Source organism: Aptenodytes patagonicus, chromosome 4 (genome assembly GCF_965638725.1).
Source record: "Aptenodytes patagonicus chromosome 4, bAptPat1.pri.cur, whole genome shotgun sequence".
NCBI lineage: Eukaryota > Metazoa > Chordata > Aves > Sphenisciformes > Spheniscidae > Aptenodytes > Aptenodytes patagonicus.
Genome location: NC_134952.1, coordinates 17,341,548 through 17,360,928, shown reverse-complemented (window position 1 = coordinate 17,360,928; position 19,381 = coordinate 17,341,548). Strand labels below are relative to the sequence as shown.

At 41.9% G+C, this 19,381-nt stretch overlaps 1 protein-coding gene across 12 annotated transcripts in view; it reads left to right on the top strand.

Annotated features, from left to right (window-relative positions):
• LDB2 (LIM domain binding 2) overlaps positions 1-19,381 on the top strand; it is a 225,230-nt gene that overhangs the window by 157,285 nt on the left and 48,564 nt on the right. For 11 of the 12 annotated variants that reach the window (XM_076335988.1, XM_076335986.1, XM_076335987.1 and 8 more), the window contains 2 exons: positions 13,903-14,075; positions 19,248-19,370. In XM_076335988.1, coding sequence (XP_076192103.1) covers positions 13,903-14,075; positions 19,248-19,370 — 296 coding nt within the window. The remainder of the gene's footprint in view (positions 1-13,902; positions 14,076-19,247; positions 19,371-19,381) is intronic. The other variant, XM_076335991.1, reaches the window with a different exon arrangement.

Below are 19,381 nucleotides of genomic sequence, written 5' to 3'. Positions count from 1 at the left end.
ATTTTCATCTGGCTCAGGGCCCAAACAAATATATCCTGCCTCTTCACAGGGTTTACTTGCTCAGACGTGATGCCACGCTATGCAAACATGTAGCTTTTGGGTTACTTGGAGTGTCAGCAGAACAAGTTGGTGTCTGCCTACAGTATGTTTTATAGACACATTCATGGCTATGTTTACACGGTACTAACCGCAGTGAAAGAGTAGCTTTAACTAACTTAAACTAGCTGCCATAAGTACTGTTAGTAGCTTTCTCTCAGCAGAAGGGAGCTTGTGGAGAGCTGCAGAAAACATCAAAGAAAGATAAATTCTGCCTGAGCTGAGCCCTGTGAGGTCCCAGCAGCCTGTGCTTGTCCTCAGGCTTCTCATCAGGAATGGTGTCCTCAGGCTTCTCATCAGGCTGCTCATCAGGCATGGTGGTGGTGGTGTGAGGTGCTATTCTGGCAGATACAAGCTGGACTGAAACCAAAAATAGGATTTATCAGAATTGGAGCTAATGAAAGGTGTATGTTGCTGCTGATTTTACCTGGATGTAAATCAGGAGTTTTAGAAGTGAAAAAGCTATCCACTACACATGGTACTCTGTCTCAGTCACTCACAGCTTCTCTTTTAATGTTTCTAAGGGTGAATGGGACCTATGCATTATTCAGATCAGTACTTTGTCAGTTGTTTACTGTTCCCTCATATAGGCTGTAAATGTTTAATAGTATTTCTAGAATACACGTAAGATTTTTTTTTTTTTTCTGCCTCAGCTTCCCATCTCAACATGGTTCAGAGGACAGAGTGGAGATCAGAAACTGGTAGAATTATGTTTGTAGACATCTGTCTTCAGAACAACTTTTCTCCACTGAATATAGCACAACAGGTCTTCCTACACGCTTTTGTGTAGGAATATTCACACAATAGCTTGAATATTTATACAGTCTGGGGAGGGAAGATGCCCAGCATAATGGCCAAGTTCTTTGCAGGTGGTAATTGGTGTGGTTCCAGTGACTTGCTTAATTTTCATGGAACTGTTTGGATTCAGATCAACAAGAGATTAATCGAGTTGATTGCTGTGAAATGTGTGCCTTGGTCAGTTAACCCACCACCAGCACGAACATGCCACAGAAAGGCAGACACCCATTTTATGCAGCAACTAAGCTTTGGATTTGAGCTCTCTGTCTAGGTTCTGCCCCAGACCAGCTTGGGTACCTGCATAAAAGAATTGTGGCAGTATGTGAGGGTATGGCCAATATGACTTTATCTTAATGTAATTTTGCTTGTGCTGTTTCATGTCATGTTTAGTATTCTGCTAGGTCAGATGAAGTCAGGGGTCAGGGGTGTGCTTGATTTAATACAACTGGATGGTTTACCTGTTTTTTGTCTGTTCCTTTTGGTGTCCTGTCATTTGAATTTTATGTTTTTGCCTTTATTTCTTGAGATGACTTTCCTGGGTATCATTTTCTGTGCTTTGTTGGTCCTTTATGCTGGTACAGATTGCATTTGTTCATCTAAAATGCCTGTCCTGCACAACTTCCATCATTTTTGCGTTCTTAGATTTTGTCATTTTCTGCTTGAGTTTGGTTGTGTTTTGTTACGTTTTGACAGTGGTTTGTCATACAGCTATGAATAACCTCTTTGGCTTGCCTTTAAAACTTTCTTCTTTGCAGTTGTTGAACAAACTTAACTGAAATACTCTTTCTTCAAACAGAATGATTAGCACAGACAGAAGTGTGAGTGGCTGTATACTGCAGCCAGGCAAACCATTTTTTCTGGCTTTATTCACATTCAGAGTGTATATTTTTTATGCGAATTAAATATTCTCTTCGCTAAAATAGTTGTGTATAGATCTTTGCTGGGGAGTGATGGTTTTGATTTATAAGATGTGGAAGTTTTACAGGTGAAACTGGAGCTTCCTCATCTAAAGTATGTCTTTTGTCTGTGTCTCAAACACTTCTCCCCTCCAGCCTGAAAAATCAGCTTAGACCATAGACTTCCTCAGAAATGTGCCTGCCATGAGAAATCTGAATTTCTCAATGTGTGGTAAGGGTCTGGCCTGCTCTGTACTACTAGAAACCTAATTCAGTTGTTTAAACAACAAACTGTGTGGGCTCTCAGTTTTCATTTTATGATAGGTTAGCAGACTCCCCGAGTTCTTAGAGTGTTGTCACTGGATACTGAGTGAAAACTTAAAGCTTGAAGACCGGCCTGGCTGAACGGGGAGCTTTTGCTGGGACTCAGGAAAAAAAGGAGAATTTACCGCTTGTGGAAGAAGGGGCAGGCGACTCAAGAAGAGTACAGGGATCTCGTTGGGTCATGCAGAGAGGAAGTGAGAAAGGCAAAAGCCCAGCTAGAACGCAATCTGGCCGCTGTTGTTAGAGACAACAAAAAAAGCTTTTACAAATATATTAATGACAAGAAGAGAGCCAAGGAGAATCTCCATCCTTTATTGGATGCGGGGGGGAACATTGTCACCGAGGATGAGGAAAAGGCTGAGGTACTCAATGCCTTCTTTGCCTCAGTCTTTAACAGGCAGACCAGTTATCCTCAGGGTACTCAGCCCCCTGAGCTGAAAGACAGGGACAGCGAGCAGGATGAACCCCCCGTAATCCAAGAGGAAGCAGTCAACGACCTGCTACGCCACCTGGATGCTCACAAGTCTATGGGGCCGGATGGGATCCACCCGAGAGTGCTGAGGGAGCTGGTGGAGGTGCTCGCCAAGCCGCTTTCCATCATTTATCAGCGGTCCTGGTTAACGGGGGAGGTCCTGGACGACTGGAGGCTTGCCAATGTGACACCCATCTTCAAGAAGGGCCGGAAGGAGGATCCGGGGAACTACAGGCCTGTCAGCCTGACCTCGGTGCCGGGGAAGATTATGGAGCGGCTCATCTTGAGGGCGCTCACAAGGCATGAGCGGGACAACCAGGGCATCAGGCCCAGCCAGCACGGATTCATGAGAGGCAGGTCCTGCTTGACCAACCTGATCTCCTTCTATGACCAGGTGACCCGCCTAGTGGATGAGGGAAAGGCTGTGGATGTGGTCTACCTGGACTTCAGTAAGGCCTTTGACACTGTCTCCCACAGCATTCTCCTAGAGAAGCTGGCGGCTCACGGCTTAGACAGGTGTACTCTGCGCTGGGTCAAAAACTGGCTGGACGGCCGGGCCCAGAGAGTTGTGGTGAATGGAGTTCAATCCAGTTGGTGGCCGGTCACGAGCGGTGTTCCCCAGGGCTCAGTTTTGGGGCCGGTCTTGTTCAATATCTTTATCGATGATCTGGATGAGGGGATTGAGTGCGCCCTCAGTAAGTTTGCAGACGACACCAAGTTGGGCGGGAGTGTTGATCTGCTCGAGGGTAGGAAGGCTCTGCAGAGGGACCTGGACAGGCTGGATCGATGGGCCGAGGCCAACTGTATGAGGTTCAACAAGGACAAGTGCCGGGTCCTGCATTTCGGCCACAACAACCCCATGCAGCGCTACAGGCTTGGGGAAGAGTGGCTGGAAAGCTGCCTGGCAGAAAAGGACCTGGGGGTGTTGGTCAACAGCCGGCTGAACATGAGCCGGCAGTGTGCCCAGGCGGCCAAGAAGGCCAATGGCATCCTGGCCTGTATCAGAAATAGTGAGGCCAGCAGGAGCAGGGAAGTGATTGTGCCCCTGTACTCGGCCCTGGTGAGGCCGCACCTCGAATACTGTGTTCAGTTTTGGGCCCCTCACTACAAGAGGGACATTGAGGTGCTGGAGCGTGTCCAGAGAAGGGCAACGAGGCTGGTGAGGGGTCTCGAGCCCAAGTCTTATGAGGAGCGGCTGAGGGAACTGGGGTTGTTCAGCCTGGAGAAAAGGAGGCTGAGGGGAGACCTCATCGCTCTCTACAACTCCCTGAAAGGAGGTTGTAGCGAGGTGGGTGTCGGTCTCTTCTCCCAAGTAACTAGTGATAGGACGAGAGGAAATGGCCTCAAGTTGTGCCAGGGGAGGTTTAGATTGGACATGAGGAAAAAATTCTTTACTGAAAGAGTGGTTAAACATTGGAAGAGGCTGCCCAGGGAAGTGGTTGAGTCCCCATCCCTGGAGGTATTTAAGAGACGTGTAGATGTGGCGCTTAGGGACATGGTTTAGTGGGCATGGTGGTGTTGGGTCGACGGTTGGACTCGATGATCTTGGAGGTCTTTTCCAACCTTAATGATTCTATGATTCTAAGCAGGTACTGAACTATGCAGGGCCGGTGCTCTGCTATTTGTACTTGAATTTGAGGTGGTGGTTATGAGACCTGCAAGAAAGGCGCTGAGAGTTCAAGCTGACTGTGAGCCAGCAATGTGCCATTGCAGCAAAGAAGCCAACAGCCTCCTTGGCTGCATTAGGGAGAGTTTGAGGGAGATGATCCTTCCCTCAGTGCTGGTGATACACATTTGGAATAGGATATTCAGTTTGGGCTCACCGTTTAGAAGAAAGACATGGTTGTACTGGAGCGAGTCCAGAGAAGAGCCATGAATATGATTAAGGGCTTGGAGGATCTTCCATACGAGGAGAGGCTGAGAGAGCTGAGACTGTGCAGCCTGGAGAAGGGGCATCTTATCAGTGTGTGTAAATATATGATGGCAACAGAGTAAAGACGACAGAGCCAGACTTTTCTCAATGTTGCCCAGTGAAATGCAAGAGGCTCGGGGCACAAAGTGAAACACAGAAAATTACATTTAAACATTAAAAAAGCATTTTCCTTGAAGGATGGTCAAACACTGGCACAGGTTACCCAGAGAGGTCATGAAGGCTCCATCCTTGGAGATATTCAAAACCCGACTGGACACAGTCCTAGGCAACCCACTGTGTGTGACCCTGCTCTGAGTGGGGGGGATGGACCAGACGATCCCCAGAGGTGCCCTCCAAGCCCAGCTGCCATCCTGTGAAAAGTGATCTTGGACTCTGCCACTTGCTCTCCACATCCCCTGGTCCACACTGTCTTAGCCTGAGGCTGAAATACTCTAGATCTGAAGACTGTCTGAATTTTGTAGCGAGCAATTCTTTAAAGACTGGTAGAATGTTGCCAGTATAATAAGGAAAGGGTTGGGAGGAAATTTTATTGTAATAGGTAGGCTGGCTAAGCCTTAATGAAAAACTATGCTGATGCAGTTTAGCTTTCTACTGAGACACACAGAGCTTTTTATAGTTGTTTTCTGACTATTTTAACCAAAATTAATTGCAGTAAAACACTTTCTCTTCAGAAAGACGATGGATTTAAGACTGAGTTGCAGATTATGTGTCTACGAGAATAAGGGTCATAAGGTGTGGGGAGTTAAGCTGAGGTCTCATTGTCATGAAGTTTCTGTTACTTGTTCTTGACTCAAGTGTGTTTTAGACAATTGAAGTGCTAGTTACAGACTTTCAAGAAAAGGAAATACACTGTCAACTGAATCAAAATTATACAGGCAAATCCTCACTGGGGTAAAACATTGTTAGAAAATAATTATTGGAGAAAAGGCAGAGTCAAACCTAACACAATGTTTGAATTACACAGGATAGAAGGAACTGGAGAGGGAAACCTAGCCATTTACGATTTTATAAGCTTTAGTATTTTGGGTTATAGCGTTTAACTGTAGGCAATATTATTGACATACATAAAATAAATAAGATATTGCAGATACCATGAAAGTATCATGGATCAAAACAAAAACACCCCAAAACTTTGGGTTCTGGATGTGGGAAGGATTCAGGTCACTCAGTCACAGTGCTGAATCCATGTTACTCATCCCACTTTGCAGTTTTGTTACAAAATTGAGAACAAAGGCAAAATGGTTGGAAACCTTAGATTTCCCCAATTTCCATGAAGTGCTAAGTAGATCATTAAAGATAAAAACAAAATTGTAAGGACGTGGGAAGAATGTATAAACGGCTAATTTTACTCCTCAAAAAGCTGTGCTTTATTAGCAATATGGAGGTAGTACTTCCACTGTTTTCCAAACTTGGAGTTTAAAATCTGTAATGTCTGTAGATTATACAGATGTTTTCTGAATGTTTAACTACAATATAGTATACTACTGGTACACTACTATTAATAGTACACTAGTATACCATAGTATATTATTATTATTACTACTGTTGTAATAGATTTTAAATCACACATTTAATTTTACTTAATATTTAATTTGTATAAATAACTAGACATTTCCTGTAAGTGGAAATTAATTATATATTATAATTTTTATTCTCTAAGTAGTCTAAATGATAGGAGCCCAACCTTACCCGCTAGATAGGGAGAAAAAAAGGACAGGTGTGTGTGTGCCAGATTCTGCCTTGGATACATGTGGGTGGTTTAATCAACATGGCCCACACGTCTCTGAGATAGAATTTGGTCTTATTAGACTGTCTTTTCACTGCCTTTCGTGCCATACTATCAAATCTAACAGTAGCTTTTCCTGGGAATTGACAGATTCATGCTGTCTGGGTTTGAATCCACTCACCAGATAAGGTCTTGTAAAGGTGGAGGGGCATTCTCATGAGCAGCCTGCCTTGCAGCTCTTCCAGAGAGCAGGTCACAGTACTGAAAACTGGAGCTTTACTGTTGTCCAGCTTCATGGAGGGATCCCTCCCTCCACGTCCCAGCCAGATGGACTGTGTCTGGGAGGGAACACACCTGATGTGCTATTTCACTGGGACAAATTCGGGCAAATAGAAGTATAGGCAGAATAACAGCAATGACATCACTATGTAACTCCATGAAGTTTTGCTTTGTGTGTACTGATTCGTTTATTTCAGTTACAAAAACATATGTAAATGAACATGCCAAGCTCTGGCCCACACAGATGTCAGTTAGTCATGCCTGAGAAGTCAATTAACAATTAACAGAAAGCTCAGCCTTTCTTCTGCGGTGCTTGGGAAAGCTCATTTGCAATCAATGGGAAGTCTTCTACTGGCTTCCCTAGCCCTTACATCTGGCTGAGGGGGAGTTAGTTGTAGCATCTCTATTTAATTACTGAAATCCAACTGTGATAATCTCTCAAGCAAGAGACTTTCATGGTCTGCCTAGCGCTTTACAGGACAGCTCAACATTTTGTGTTGGGAGCCAAAAAAACCCACAGCCCTAACCAGTGGAGTTCCTCAAGCCCATCTATAGCATGTTGATGAGATAATCAGCTGCAGGCTGCACCAGAGCTTCCAGACAGAGCTCCTTTAAGCTATAGGCACAGGGTGTTTTTCTCATTCTGTTGCTGATTCTGTGGAACTTTTAAAGGCTTTTTATATTTCATGTTTTTATATTTGTGTCTGTTTTATTACTTATTTCATATCCTAGCTCTAATTGAAGACATAGGACTTGACAGGATTCAGAGCTGCAAAAACCAACCTGGAAGCAATAAACCCAATATTTTTATTTCACTGATTAACACTTTCATTGTTTCACTTCTGTACCAGCTTGGCAGTTATTTTACATGGTGTATACGTATATGTTAAATCCAAGTCTCTGCCCCTGAGAGCTTCTACTGTAAAAGCAACACATGAGCAGTTCAGTGAGCAAGGAGGGGTTTGCTATCAAGCCCTGCTTCTGCAAAGAGGCCATGAATCTTCATTCTGTAGAGAGGGCATTGAGATTTTGACAGCCTATCTTTGGGACACAAATGGAGGAAGTGTTCTTCTATTCCTAGCCCGCAAATAATACCAGTTTCCTGTGAACCAGAAAAACATGTTTACATTCTATTTTATTCAAAACTTCCTTGGGAAAAAAAAAAAAGCCAACAGTACCATCACCACCACATGGTGTGTGGTGGTACCACAATTATATTACAGACTATTTTTTTTAACTGGCTTTCTGTCCATAGCTAGTCTGAGGCTTGCAAAAACCCTGAACTTCACATATTATGGCCATTCCCACCTAGAGATAGTTGGACATTTTTGCTCAATTTGGGGTGGAAAAATAATTTTAGACTTAAACATATTCCTGAGAGAACAAAGTTTTTTACACTCAGGCAGATGTATCTAAAAGGGGAAATAAATGAAAGGACAGCATGAAAATAATGATTGCTAGGATCAGGATGACAGAGGGGCACCCTAATCATTATCATTGCATGCCCAGGCCAAAAAGCAGGACCATGACCTAAGTGCCTCCCTCCCTGAGAGGCAGGCCTTGGGCCATTTAATATGTCAGATGGTTTCGTTCTTTTCTTTAGAATTCCCCAGGAATGATACTTAAGAAATTATATATAATATGACTGTTACTGACCTATAAAGCTTCTTGCCTATGTTCATAGATTGAATTAATTGATTTCTGGACCGCTCATATTTGGGGAAGTGTCACAAATCTACCTCTTACTTCAATTCTAAAATTGTATTTAGGTCTCTGATCCACTGGAAAGGTATACAAAATCACATGTAGACAAGCCGTTACACCACTGAATAGGCTAAAGGTACGTCATTCCAGCAGACGACAGCATTATATTTTGTGCAAAATAGTCACTTCAGGTATGCCTTTCTTATAGACATTTTCATATAAATAACTATTACCTGTTGCTAAATCCAGCTGATCTTTGTCAGTTTGCTTTGCTATCTGGGGATTTGCTAGCACAAATGAAGCAAACGTTAAGGGGCAGTGCCCGCTTCCCATGGGAAATAGTACATCCTCAGATACTCAGCTAGGGATGAAGGATGCTGCCCAGGACAAAATGATAATTTAAAGCAGTTTTCCAGTGATCTGGAATTAATGCCTGAATGCTGAGGGTCAGGTGAATTTTCCTTCTAGCATATCCAGTATCTTATAATGCAGGGTGTCACATTTCACACTATAAAAAGGTCTTTTCTGGATAATGTGACTGTAAGAGCCTGTTAGTATTTGTATAGATGCAGGTATGAACCTACATCTGCTTTCCTCAGCCCGAGTATTGGGCTCAGAGCCTCAGCATCTGCAGTTATGGCTATTCCAATGTATTCTTGCAGGCAGATGATATAGCATCTCTTATTAATATTGTTTGATAAGTCCCATTAAAAGGCCTTCTTTCTACTTATTTATAATTTTGCCAAACTTGAACCAATAAAGCTGAAATTGTTTTTGCTTTTAGCTAGTTCTTTTTTATTTAAGCCAAAAAGGATTTCTTCTTTCTCCCCAAATGGAAAAATACTGTTTTGCCTGTGTTACAAAAGTCTTGCAACTTTGTTTTTTAAATGCCCAAGAACCTGTATGCTCTGGAGTAGGGTTGCTCACCTTTGCAGCAGGGGTTTCCTTTTGTCCTCTTTGTGGAAATCTGACTGAATTTAGCAAATTTATAAATCTTTGAGGAAAAAAAGCACCATTCTCAAGTACTCAGTGCAGGCTTTACTAGAGTTTGACAGCTAAAATTTTCAAGGACTTCCTTTCCCAGGAACACAGTAAGTCTCCTCGTAGGGGCCCTATGGGGCTATCCACGTGCCAACTACAAAGAGTAACTAGACATGTTGCAGCTCAGGGCCATGCGGACTCGTGGACATTTCCACTGCAAAGCCCATGGGGAAGGCTTAGCCAGTGCTGCATGCGAGAGCAGGAGGCCCGCCCTTCTCCTGCGCTCCCGGCAGATGCACCCGGGATCCAGGTGGCCCTGCAAAGGAAGCAACTGGACCTGAACGTAGAGGAAAGAAGAGGGAAGAGGAGGAAAGAAAAGAGAAGGGAATAAATCAGGGCAAGATGACATTGATGAGGGAGAGGGGAGAGAAATAGTAACCGGGAGGTGAAAGGAGAAGGTGGAGGATGATTAAGTAAGGGAGAGTTGGATGTCAATGAGAAAAACACGGGGAACGGGCAGATGTTTGGCTGGGTAGGGGGTGCAGAGGGAAGAGGTCCTCTTGCCTTGTCCCTGGCTGGATGAGAAGCTGAAGGAAGGAAAGAGAGATGGGGTTCATTTGGAGAAAGAATCTGCTGTTAGGAGGAGGCAGAGTGGGAAAAAGGGCAGAGAGAGAATCTTGGGGGGAAAAAAACCACAAAATCAAGATCCAGAAGGAAGGCTTAGACTACTGACGCAGGGAGCCTGGGACAAGGAGCTGGGGCAGCCTGGCTGGGTAGGAAGGGCACTGAGAAAGTGGGTGTGAAGCTAGCATTTTGGGGAGAGTGGAGGAGAACAGGGAGACTGAGACTAGATAGCTGGGCCTGCTTAAGTAATGAGAATGAGGAAATCAGGTGGGTTTGGGAAGGGTTAATGAGCCTCCCTGAGCAAGAGAAAAAGGGGCAGCATGCAAGGAAGTGGGAGGGGAGAGGATGACATGACATGACATGACATGACATGACATGACATGACATGACATGACATACTGGGAGTTGAACAGTGAACTTGGAAGATAACTGATGCAAAGCAACCAACTGTAAGGTGAGAAAATGGAGGATTGGACCATGGGGGTAGGTAAGCAAAGAGATTGGAGAAAGAATAAAGAGCAACAGTTGGATAGGAGACAGGACTGGAAGGAGATCTGGTTGCAGGGAACTCCACAATGATGTAGGCAGAAAGCCTTGCAGTAGCTGGGCAAGGATTCCCCCAAGAAGCTGGAAAGAAAATCTGCCTGGCAACCCAACTCCGGAGCAGGGGTGCTCTCAGAGTGCTCTCAGGGCCCTGACACCAGGAAAGGAAATTACAAGAGTCTCCCCATACTCAGACTGCTACTGCAAACGCTCACTCTTGGAGCTCCTGTGGCAAAGATCTGTGTTCTGGCTCTGAGGGTGTCCATATGATGCTCCTTTAGGGAAGTCTGGTGTGGGAGGGAGGAGCCATGCACAGAGATACATTCTCAAAAGTGTATTCTGTGGACTAAAAGCCAAGCTCTAAAACATGAAGAAATTCCAATGGCAGTAGCATATAAGGCTTTGTTCAGCCCTGTTGGTGTGATAAGATATTACACCATATGCTATTTAGACTATACTTGCCATTATTGTCTGTGACTGCTTCAGGGGAATTGCAAGCCCAAGACCAAGCTAGCATACGGCTTGCTTTGTGCTCTGCAAAGTGTGAGTTCACATTTCTGGTGCGAGGATGGCTAAACTACATCCTGAAGTGGCCACAGGCATCAAGTTGTCCCACAATCCTGCCTTCACATTACTTGGAGTCCTCCTAGGAAGTAGCCTTCAGCTGACTCTGGCAGAAGATATATGGTGTTGCTAAAATCCTGTTGAGATGTACCGTGGCAGACACGGGTGGAGTGTGTACCTCCACACCTGAGCATGTCTATCTACTGCAAGAAGGGAAGGAAAAGCACGTTTGCCACATTCATATTCCTATGCCCAGGAAAGGATTGTATGTATGCATGCAGCAGAGCTGAGGGTACGCACACATGTGTGCTTGAATGCTCATATACACAATTATGTTTTGGAGGAGGGAAAAATCAAAGAAAAGTCCTTCACACTTAAAATGCACCAAGTTTGTGATGATCCCTAGACTTTATAAGAGCTGTTCCACAGCCTTTTGTTGTTCTTGGAAATACCGTCTCCTGCACAAATAAGCTTTGTTACCGCTGTAGAGAGTTTCCTGTTTATCCTAGAAATGAGATTATCTTTTTAAGCCATTGAGTGCTTCAGGAAAAGAACCAAAACTTTGAAACCGCTTCAGTCTTCTGTGGCAAGGCAACATGGTGAGCTGAGGACAGGTCTGCTTATTAATACGGGGTTCTATGAATGTTTCTTCTGGAGGTGAATATTAGCTATAATCGTTTATGCTGGACATTAGCATTAGCTATTTTCAATTTTACAGACAGACAGGGTCTGCATGTGCATCTGTCATTGAAAATCAGGTTCCATGGGGCATATCCTCGTGTGTACCTCTATTCCTCTTCATCCTTTTGGTCCACCACTTTGTTGTTCACAGTAGCATATCCCTGTGGCAAACACAGATAATGCTTACTAGGAAAAGTAATAAGAATAAGGTATTTAATGTATTTCTAGCCTTCTTTAATGTGTTGTAGCTGTGAATACAAGGCAAAAAGCAAAACCATATGACCATGCTACTTTGGGAGCGGTCTATAAACTGCAGTTAAAATACTTTCAAGATATTTATGCAGTGCATAAGTCACGTGAATAGAGGTTTATCACAATCAGTAGGAATGCTGGATTTTCATATCACACATTTGCTGCTTAGGATGATTAGCAGGAAATTTAATTTGCACTAATTAGCCTTAGGGGAGCAAAAAATTAACTTGATGGGTAAATTTCATGTTTTACTATATACCATACCAACATGGAGAAATTTGAGTTAAAGCCTGAGTTAAGTCTTATGCTGATACACTGGACTTCAGTTTTTCTAAATTAAATTAAAAGACTGTAGAAAATTAATATATGCATTGTGAATGGGTGGTGTTTTTTAGGAGCTAGTGTCATAGAATAGTCGTTCAACGTATTCATTGAATTGTCAGCCACTTCCAGACAGTGTGGTGTATTTTTGTACATTAAATTACATTAATATCTAATATTACAGCAAAAGCTGTAACAAGTCCTAATTTTCTATATTTGTATATTTTCATTATATAATGTGTGTTATGACTGCACATGCAATATTCCACATTGTAATGCACAGAGCAGAAACAGTTTTCACAGAACTACTGTGAAAACACCATACTTTTTAATTTACAACACCCACTTGCAAATACATTTTTAGGGTCAGGAGCCTTTGTTCATATGCTGGCAAAATTCCTATGAAAATAAATTTTTTAGCAATTACTCTCAAAAGTAGACAGCAAATGAGGGAGGCATGAGTCACTGCATAGTCCTAATAGACAAATAAGAATTAGGAACTAATAAACTCTAATCTTGCCTGTTGACGGGGACTTTTCTATTTCATTTTTCCAAAACACAGTTTAGATCACTTGGTTTTTCTCTCTGTAAAATGGAGGCAATTTTTATGTATCCACCACTCAGAATTACTGTGGATTGATTAATGCATGCAAAGCAATGAGTCATCCGGTATGGAAGTATCGGTCTATTATAAACTGAAGTGTTCTGTCATACTAGGCTTGTGGTTGCATCCAAATTTATCTGTAAAAAAGGAGATGGAAAACATTGGTTGCATACAAGATAATTGCCTTTGATGTCAGTGCTTCTGGTAGTTTGTGCATCTGAAATGCACCCAGAAGCTCACTATTACTATTACATATTTGGAATTAGACCTTGTAGCACTTACCTGAAACTACTATTGACATGAGAGGTGTGACTTCAGTGAGAGTTTTGGCCGAGTAAGTATTGCAGAATTGGGTACCTTGAGTCCATAGTTTGGGGTTTAAGTGGTGCATATAAGCTGGTTCAGGCATCTGCTCAGACTTTCTGGCCTATGACATAAATACTTCTGGTCTAAACAGACATCTCAGATAGACCTGTGGGTAGTCATATATTGTGTAACATATATCATATTGCATTCTCAGGTCCTTCTTCAATCGCTAGGACTCTGATTTCTCAGCAGCAGCCCTCCTATTCAATCAAGAGTGTGTGTGCATGTGTGTGTGCATATGTGTGGGTGGGTATATATGAATATGCATGTGCCCACACACAGACAAACATATATGTGTACACACACCCCCTATATAAATGTGCTTTGCCTTTTTGGGTGTATGAGTATATTTCTGTAAATGCTCACCACTTGTATTTATATATTTATGAGTAATATCCAACTTTCAGTCATAATTGACACCATGTGGCTTTCTGTATAATAATTACTTTGGGACAAAAAACCTTGCAGATGGTTTCAAGAGTGACTCTAACTCGCCATCAATGTAAAAAGATTAAATAAGATGAGCCCACTCCCTCTGAATGGAGTAAGCCGTTTTCATTGATTTCAATGGGAGCAGGCGCAACTTCATTTCTACAGCAGACAGAGAACATGTATTATATTCATTAAATGAAAGTTTGATTTCATTGCGCTTAAAATTATTCATGTTCTGTTAGCAAATGGTTTGAGATTTTATAACCTAGAGCATTTGCTGAATTCTGCTTTGTATTTTCCTCACAGCAATTGGAAGGACCCTCATTCCTCGTTATTTTAGCACTGTCTTTGAAGGAGGTGTAACAGACCTGTATTACATTCTCAAGCACTCAAAAGAGTCATACCACAACTCATCCATCACAGTGGACTGTGATCAATGCACCATGGTCACTCAGCATGGAAAACCCATGTTTACCAAGGTAACAGGGAAGACTCAATAAAGCATGTTGTTGGTTTGGTTTTTTGTTTTTGTTTTTGTTTCTTTTTTTCTTTTTCAGTGTGTGTAAGAGTGAAAAATATTGGCTGTTGCATTTTTTTCTGGTGGACTGAGATTATTTCTAATACTGAAAACCCTTGAAGCCATTTAATTACTATTTTCTATATTCATTACGTGACTGGAAAATTCTGTGGGCATCCTCTGCAATTCTCCCAGAAAAATTGTAAGAGAAGCATATAAAGCCAGGTTGCCAGAACCATCAGCTGTACGTGAATTAAATTCAATCTCCCCATCTCCTTTTCTCTGGGCTTGATTTTAAAGTGACAATGAGATTTCACATTGCTGGTATCTACCATTTGGGTTGGTATGCTTTACATTTGATACTTACCCAGTCCAAGGACTATAAATCTCTAGAAAAATAGTGATTTAATACAGTAGGATGCTGGTCCAAAGGGCAGTGAAGTCAATGGAAGGATTCCATTGATTTAAACATGCTCTGGATCAGGCAGTTAGTGAATATTCAATATTTGTAATTGATAGTGAATTATCTTCATGCATGGGCCACTTCTAGTCCTGTAATTAAACTGAGTGCCATATACTTATAAAAAACAGTACCAAAAAGGTGGAAAATACAAGTTAAAACAAAAATTTTCTTATATTAAAAAGGTCAGTAAACTGATTTTCAAAATGGCTATGTACCCTTTCGTAAATTAAAAGGAAATGATGATTTTCCGTCTTGTACCTGTTCATCTGTATGAATTTTAACCTTTGCATGGAGAAAAGCACAAAAGGAGAAGGGGCAGCAGGAGGAGATAACCCATCCATGTTGCCCTTGGCCTGCAGGACTGTGGAGGTTTTAAAATCAAAAAAGGCACCGGCTGTTGACAGCATCATGACCAGGGCCCACATGGCTTACGCGGTTTTAGCGTGTATGTGAGTGCCATCCCTTCGTAGTGTCTACCCTGACATCTTCATGGTTCTTGGTGTGGGGCTCAAAGAAGAGGGAGGGGAAGCCGCTGGTTTGCGGAGCACTGGTGAGCTGGGAGGTGTGCATTTGATGGTGTCGTCGTTCCATCTCTCTCACTCCAGCCCCCTGTGACTTACATAGACACAAACAGAGAGAGAGATGCAAAGAGACCAGATATTCCTAGGTAACACCTCTTTGCCACGAGGAGTTGTGCCTGCTGGCCATGTGCAGAAGACGTGGCGAGGGTATATAGCTTCTTTGTGTAGCTCCCTAAAACGATTTCTGTCATTTCCCTTTGTGTTAGCTTTAATGCAATAGCAAATAAAAAGGTTTTTTTCTGAATCAGTAAACAAAACACGCTTTTCTTGGTTCAATTAGTTTCTTTTACTTATCATAACAGCACATTACAGTGTTGTTACTTTGGAAAGGAGACTAGTATCCAGCAAGTCAAAGATAGACTAGCAGCAGGGACCGGTCTGGGTGCACACCTCGTATGAGGGGGGCCACAGTTGCCTCCCGTAGCACCATCCTGTTGTGCACGGTGAGACCCTCCGTGTGCACTGCAGCCCTGGCAGCAAGTGCATGGCCTGCTTCAGCCCTGACGTTTCTGTTGCGGATTCCAACATAAACCTCTGTATCCCAGTAGGAAAGTTCAGAGGGGGATGTGATCTGGATTCTAGGAGAAAAATTAGGGGGTTTTAATGGCTGTATGTTTAAAATATGACTGTATTAATAAGAGCAAATTTGAAATAAAACACGGTACTTGGTGGAATAAGGGAGAAAAGAATATATTACTCTCTCAGAAATAAGTTAGAGCCGAATGTTGTCTCAGCTGTGTGTGTGTAACTTCTAGCAGAGATACTGAGGGCACAGATCTTGTACCCAAAGGTAAACTCCTAACTCTCACAGCATCAGTGGTGGAACAAAGCAGACCTCCCATAATAAGCAGCACTCCAATGGACTGCGTAGCTCCTTAGATCATGTCTGAATTTGACCCAATAAAACTACCACGAAGGGTTTTTTAAAAGCAAAAATACAAACTAACTATATTTGTTAACGGTTGTTTCAGTTTCGCAACTTGTAAGCTACAAATTCACTAACTTCTAATATAATGGGCTGAAACAGTTCTCATCACATATTGAATCAGGAATCCACAGCTGCATTTTATTCATTTCAACATTTTCCTAGTTAGAGCAACTCACTGCTACTGCAGTATTGGATGAATATATAAAATGGCATTTCCAATTTTTTTTTCAAACAAATATGGCTAGAACATGCCTAACAGTAACAATATGAATAGTCCAGCTTGTCTTCAGAGGGCCAGAGGTCCTTGTAAAGTGTCACGCACTTTAAAATTGTTTTAGCAAGGTATAAATAAATACTAGAAAGAATTCAATACAGTTCAATGGCATGAATTAAATGGTAAAATAAGAGACTGAAGCCCTAACTACCATGTTTGTTTACCTGGCAGATGCTTCATTTTTTTTTCCAGGTAAAGGAAAGCTTTATGAGTCCTCCTAAGTCTCTCCTTTCACCGTGTTTACCGACACTCCAACTTTATGTGTAGGCAAACTGTTTTTCTGCAGTTAGCGATGTTTATTTATATTTCCTGATAGATTGGCAGAGGCGAGCTTTGCCTTCACCACTAGAGCAGTGAGCACCCCGTGTTCGAACCGTTCTCCTCCTGCGCCCAACAGTGGGGCCATCAGCTGGATTTTTTAGATGAAGCCCTTGAAACTCAGTGATTTTAATCCTTACTAACAATCTCGGGCATTTCCCAGACTTGTATAAGCTTGTGGTTTCTTTTCAAGCACAGAGTCAGGTTTGAGAAATGGTCGTTAATAAAAGGGGAAGAGTTTTAAAAGATGCCGGGTGTTAGGAGAGCGAGACTCTGAGCAATAAGGCACAGGACCGAAGTTGGTTTTCATAGGTGCCAGCAGTTGAAATTCCTACAATTAGTAAGTGCAGTGAAGGGGTTAAAAAGCTATTGGTTAGTTTCAGAAATGTTCTTTTTTAGTTTTTTCCTGGCCTAGTCTAGAGCAACCACGTGATATACTGAATGCCTGCCAGCCTCTTTCTTGTTGATCCTCCGGAGACCATCTGTGCTGGGGGCATTGATTAGAGTGTGTCTGCTGGGATTACATCTTTTCTGTTGCCATGCCAACTAATCAGCTGATTTTGGTTACCACAGAAACAAAATGTCAGAGCTCACAGTACGGTAACATGAATTCAGCACAACAGAAAATGTTTTCTTAATTGGAGACCCTTTTGATTTTTTTGATTCTATGTAAAAGGAAGCTTTAAAAATAAAAAAAAGGCCCATTTAAAATAAGAACTGCACCAATTTTATTGATTAAAAGCAATGCTAAAATTCTGCTCTACATAAGGAAATTAAATTCCTTTATAAGATGTATAAATTTTTACCACTGTGATATGAGGTATGTGTTTCAGTTTTTCTATTAAAATTTGTTGATGCCAGTGCATAAAATAAATCTGTTAAGAGCTGTGGGGTTTGGAGCTTAACAGAAGAAACAGTTGAGAAGCCACAGGTATTATTATAAAAAAAAAAAATTTTAAACCTGAAATATTTTCATGTTAACTGGTCAGTAATCAGGGTCTTTGGCTTCAACACAGTAACATTAATAGAAAATGTTTTTCTTGTATGAATCCTTACGTGTGCGCATGTGTACCCCTGTGTAATTTCTTATCATAGTGCAACTGATGAGAAAATCAAAATCAGGGTCAAATGACAAAATAAGTCACATTAAAAATTTGAGGGCATCACTAAGGCATGTTGAAAAGGGCAGATGAGAACCTGTTGCAAGATTCTCCTTCATAGGTCTACAGTAATTTGTCTATATAGTATGCCTATTAAAATTACCAACATGTTTTTGCAGAAACAACCAGGAGGAAAAACTATGATGGCGTTAAGTGAACTGTTAACCAGAAAAGCCACACATTGCCCAAGTGGGAACTAGCCAAGTCTGAGTTGGGACTTGTAAAAAGGCTCAACAGACTCAACTGAATCTAGGATGGCTAGCTGTTCAATCAAATGTTAGTTGTATTAAAATTAAAGTTGCAGGAACCTTTTCTTTTGAAAGCCGTTACACGCTGTTTCCACAATTTCTCTGTACCCTGCACTTGCAAGTTTACTTTGAATAGGAGTTGTAAGTCTAAACATCCAATTTAAAGAAAAAAATCAACAACAGAGGGAGTTAATTTTCAGATCATGCATCATTTACAGTACTCCAGTCAGGATACCATGCTGGGCATGTATTTTGCACCTTAAAGACCACCACAGCCACAGCGGTTTTTCCACATAAAGTTGTGGACAGTTGTTTAAAAGTCCCCAGTAACTTATTCTACTTTTCGTTTCCAGGTAGTACCCACTTGCTGCATTTATTCCTCCCATATTTTCTCTCCTTTCTCAGACAAGACCCCTCACAAAGCTGCGTGAGCCACTTTCTGTGGAAGCAGCTCCATTGTCCAGGACTGCAACCTGTTCTCTGCTCCCCTGGCTCTCAAACCTGCTGTGGCAATGCAGCTCATACAGCCCGATCATACAGCCCGATGGCAGACACCCCGTCTGGCTTTCCTTGGAAGGGTGGGGTTAATAAAAGTAGATAAGAAATGAAAAATAAAAATGGGATAAAATGCCTGGAAAAGACAAGAAGGAAAAAAAAATAGGAAAAAAATCAGGTTTGGCCACAGGCATTCACAGCTCTGTGTACTCCAACTGGACACGAAAGGAAGGTTTATATGCCAAGCTATTGTAAGGAAAGGGCAACATAAAACAGGTTGGGAATGACTGGTTCAGCAACTTGACATCAAGTGTGTGCAGTTGCACCACAGCAACCTCCACTGCGAGGTTCAGTCATTAATTAGCAGTAGCAAACTGCGAGGGAAAGAGAATTGATGCAATAAATAAGATTTAGCGCATGCAATATTCTATGTTTGTAAAATGCTATAAAATCTATAATATTATAAGTTACTGTCTCCACTGTAAGGCCTATAAAATTATTTTCCCACATTCGTTTTTTCTCCCCAAGAGAAAGAAAAACAATTAATCTAGCAGAGATGAACAATAGAATACTGCTCTGATATTTTTGAATGTTGTTTAATCGATGATACAATACCATTGAAAACAAAATTCCTGGGAATTTATTTCATGCATTTTATGTATTCTAGGTATGCACAGAAGGACGTCTTATCTTGGAATTTACTTTTGATGATCTTATGAGAATAAAAACATGGCACTTTACTATTAGACAGTACAGAGAATTAGTCCCACGCAGCATTCTAGCCATGCATGTAAGTAATCC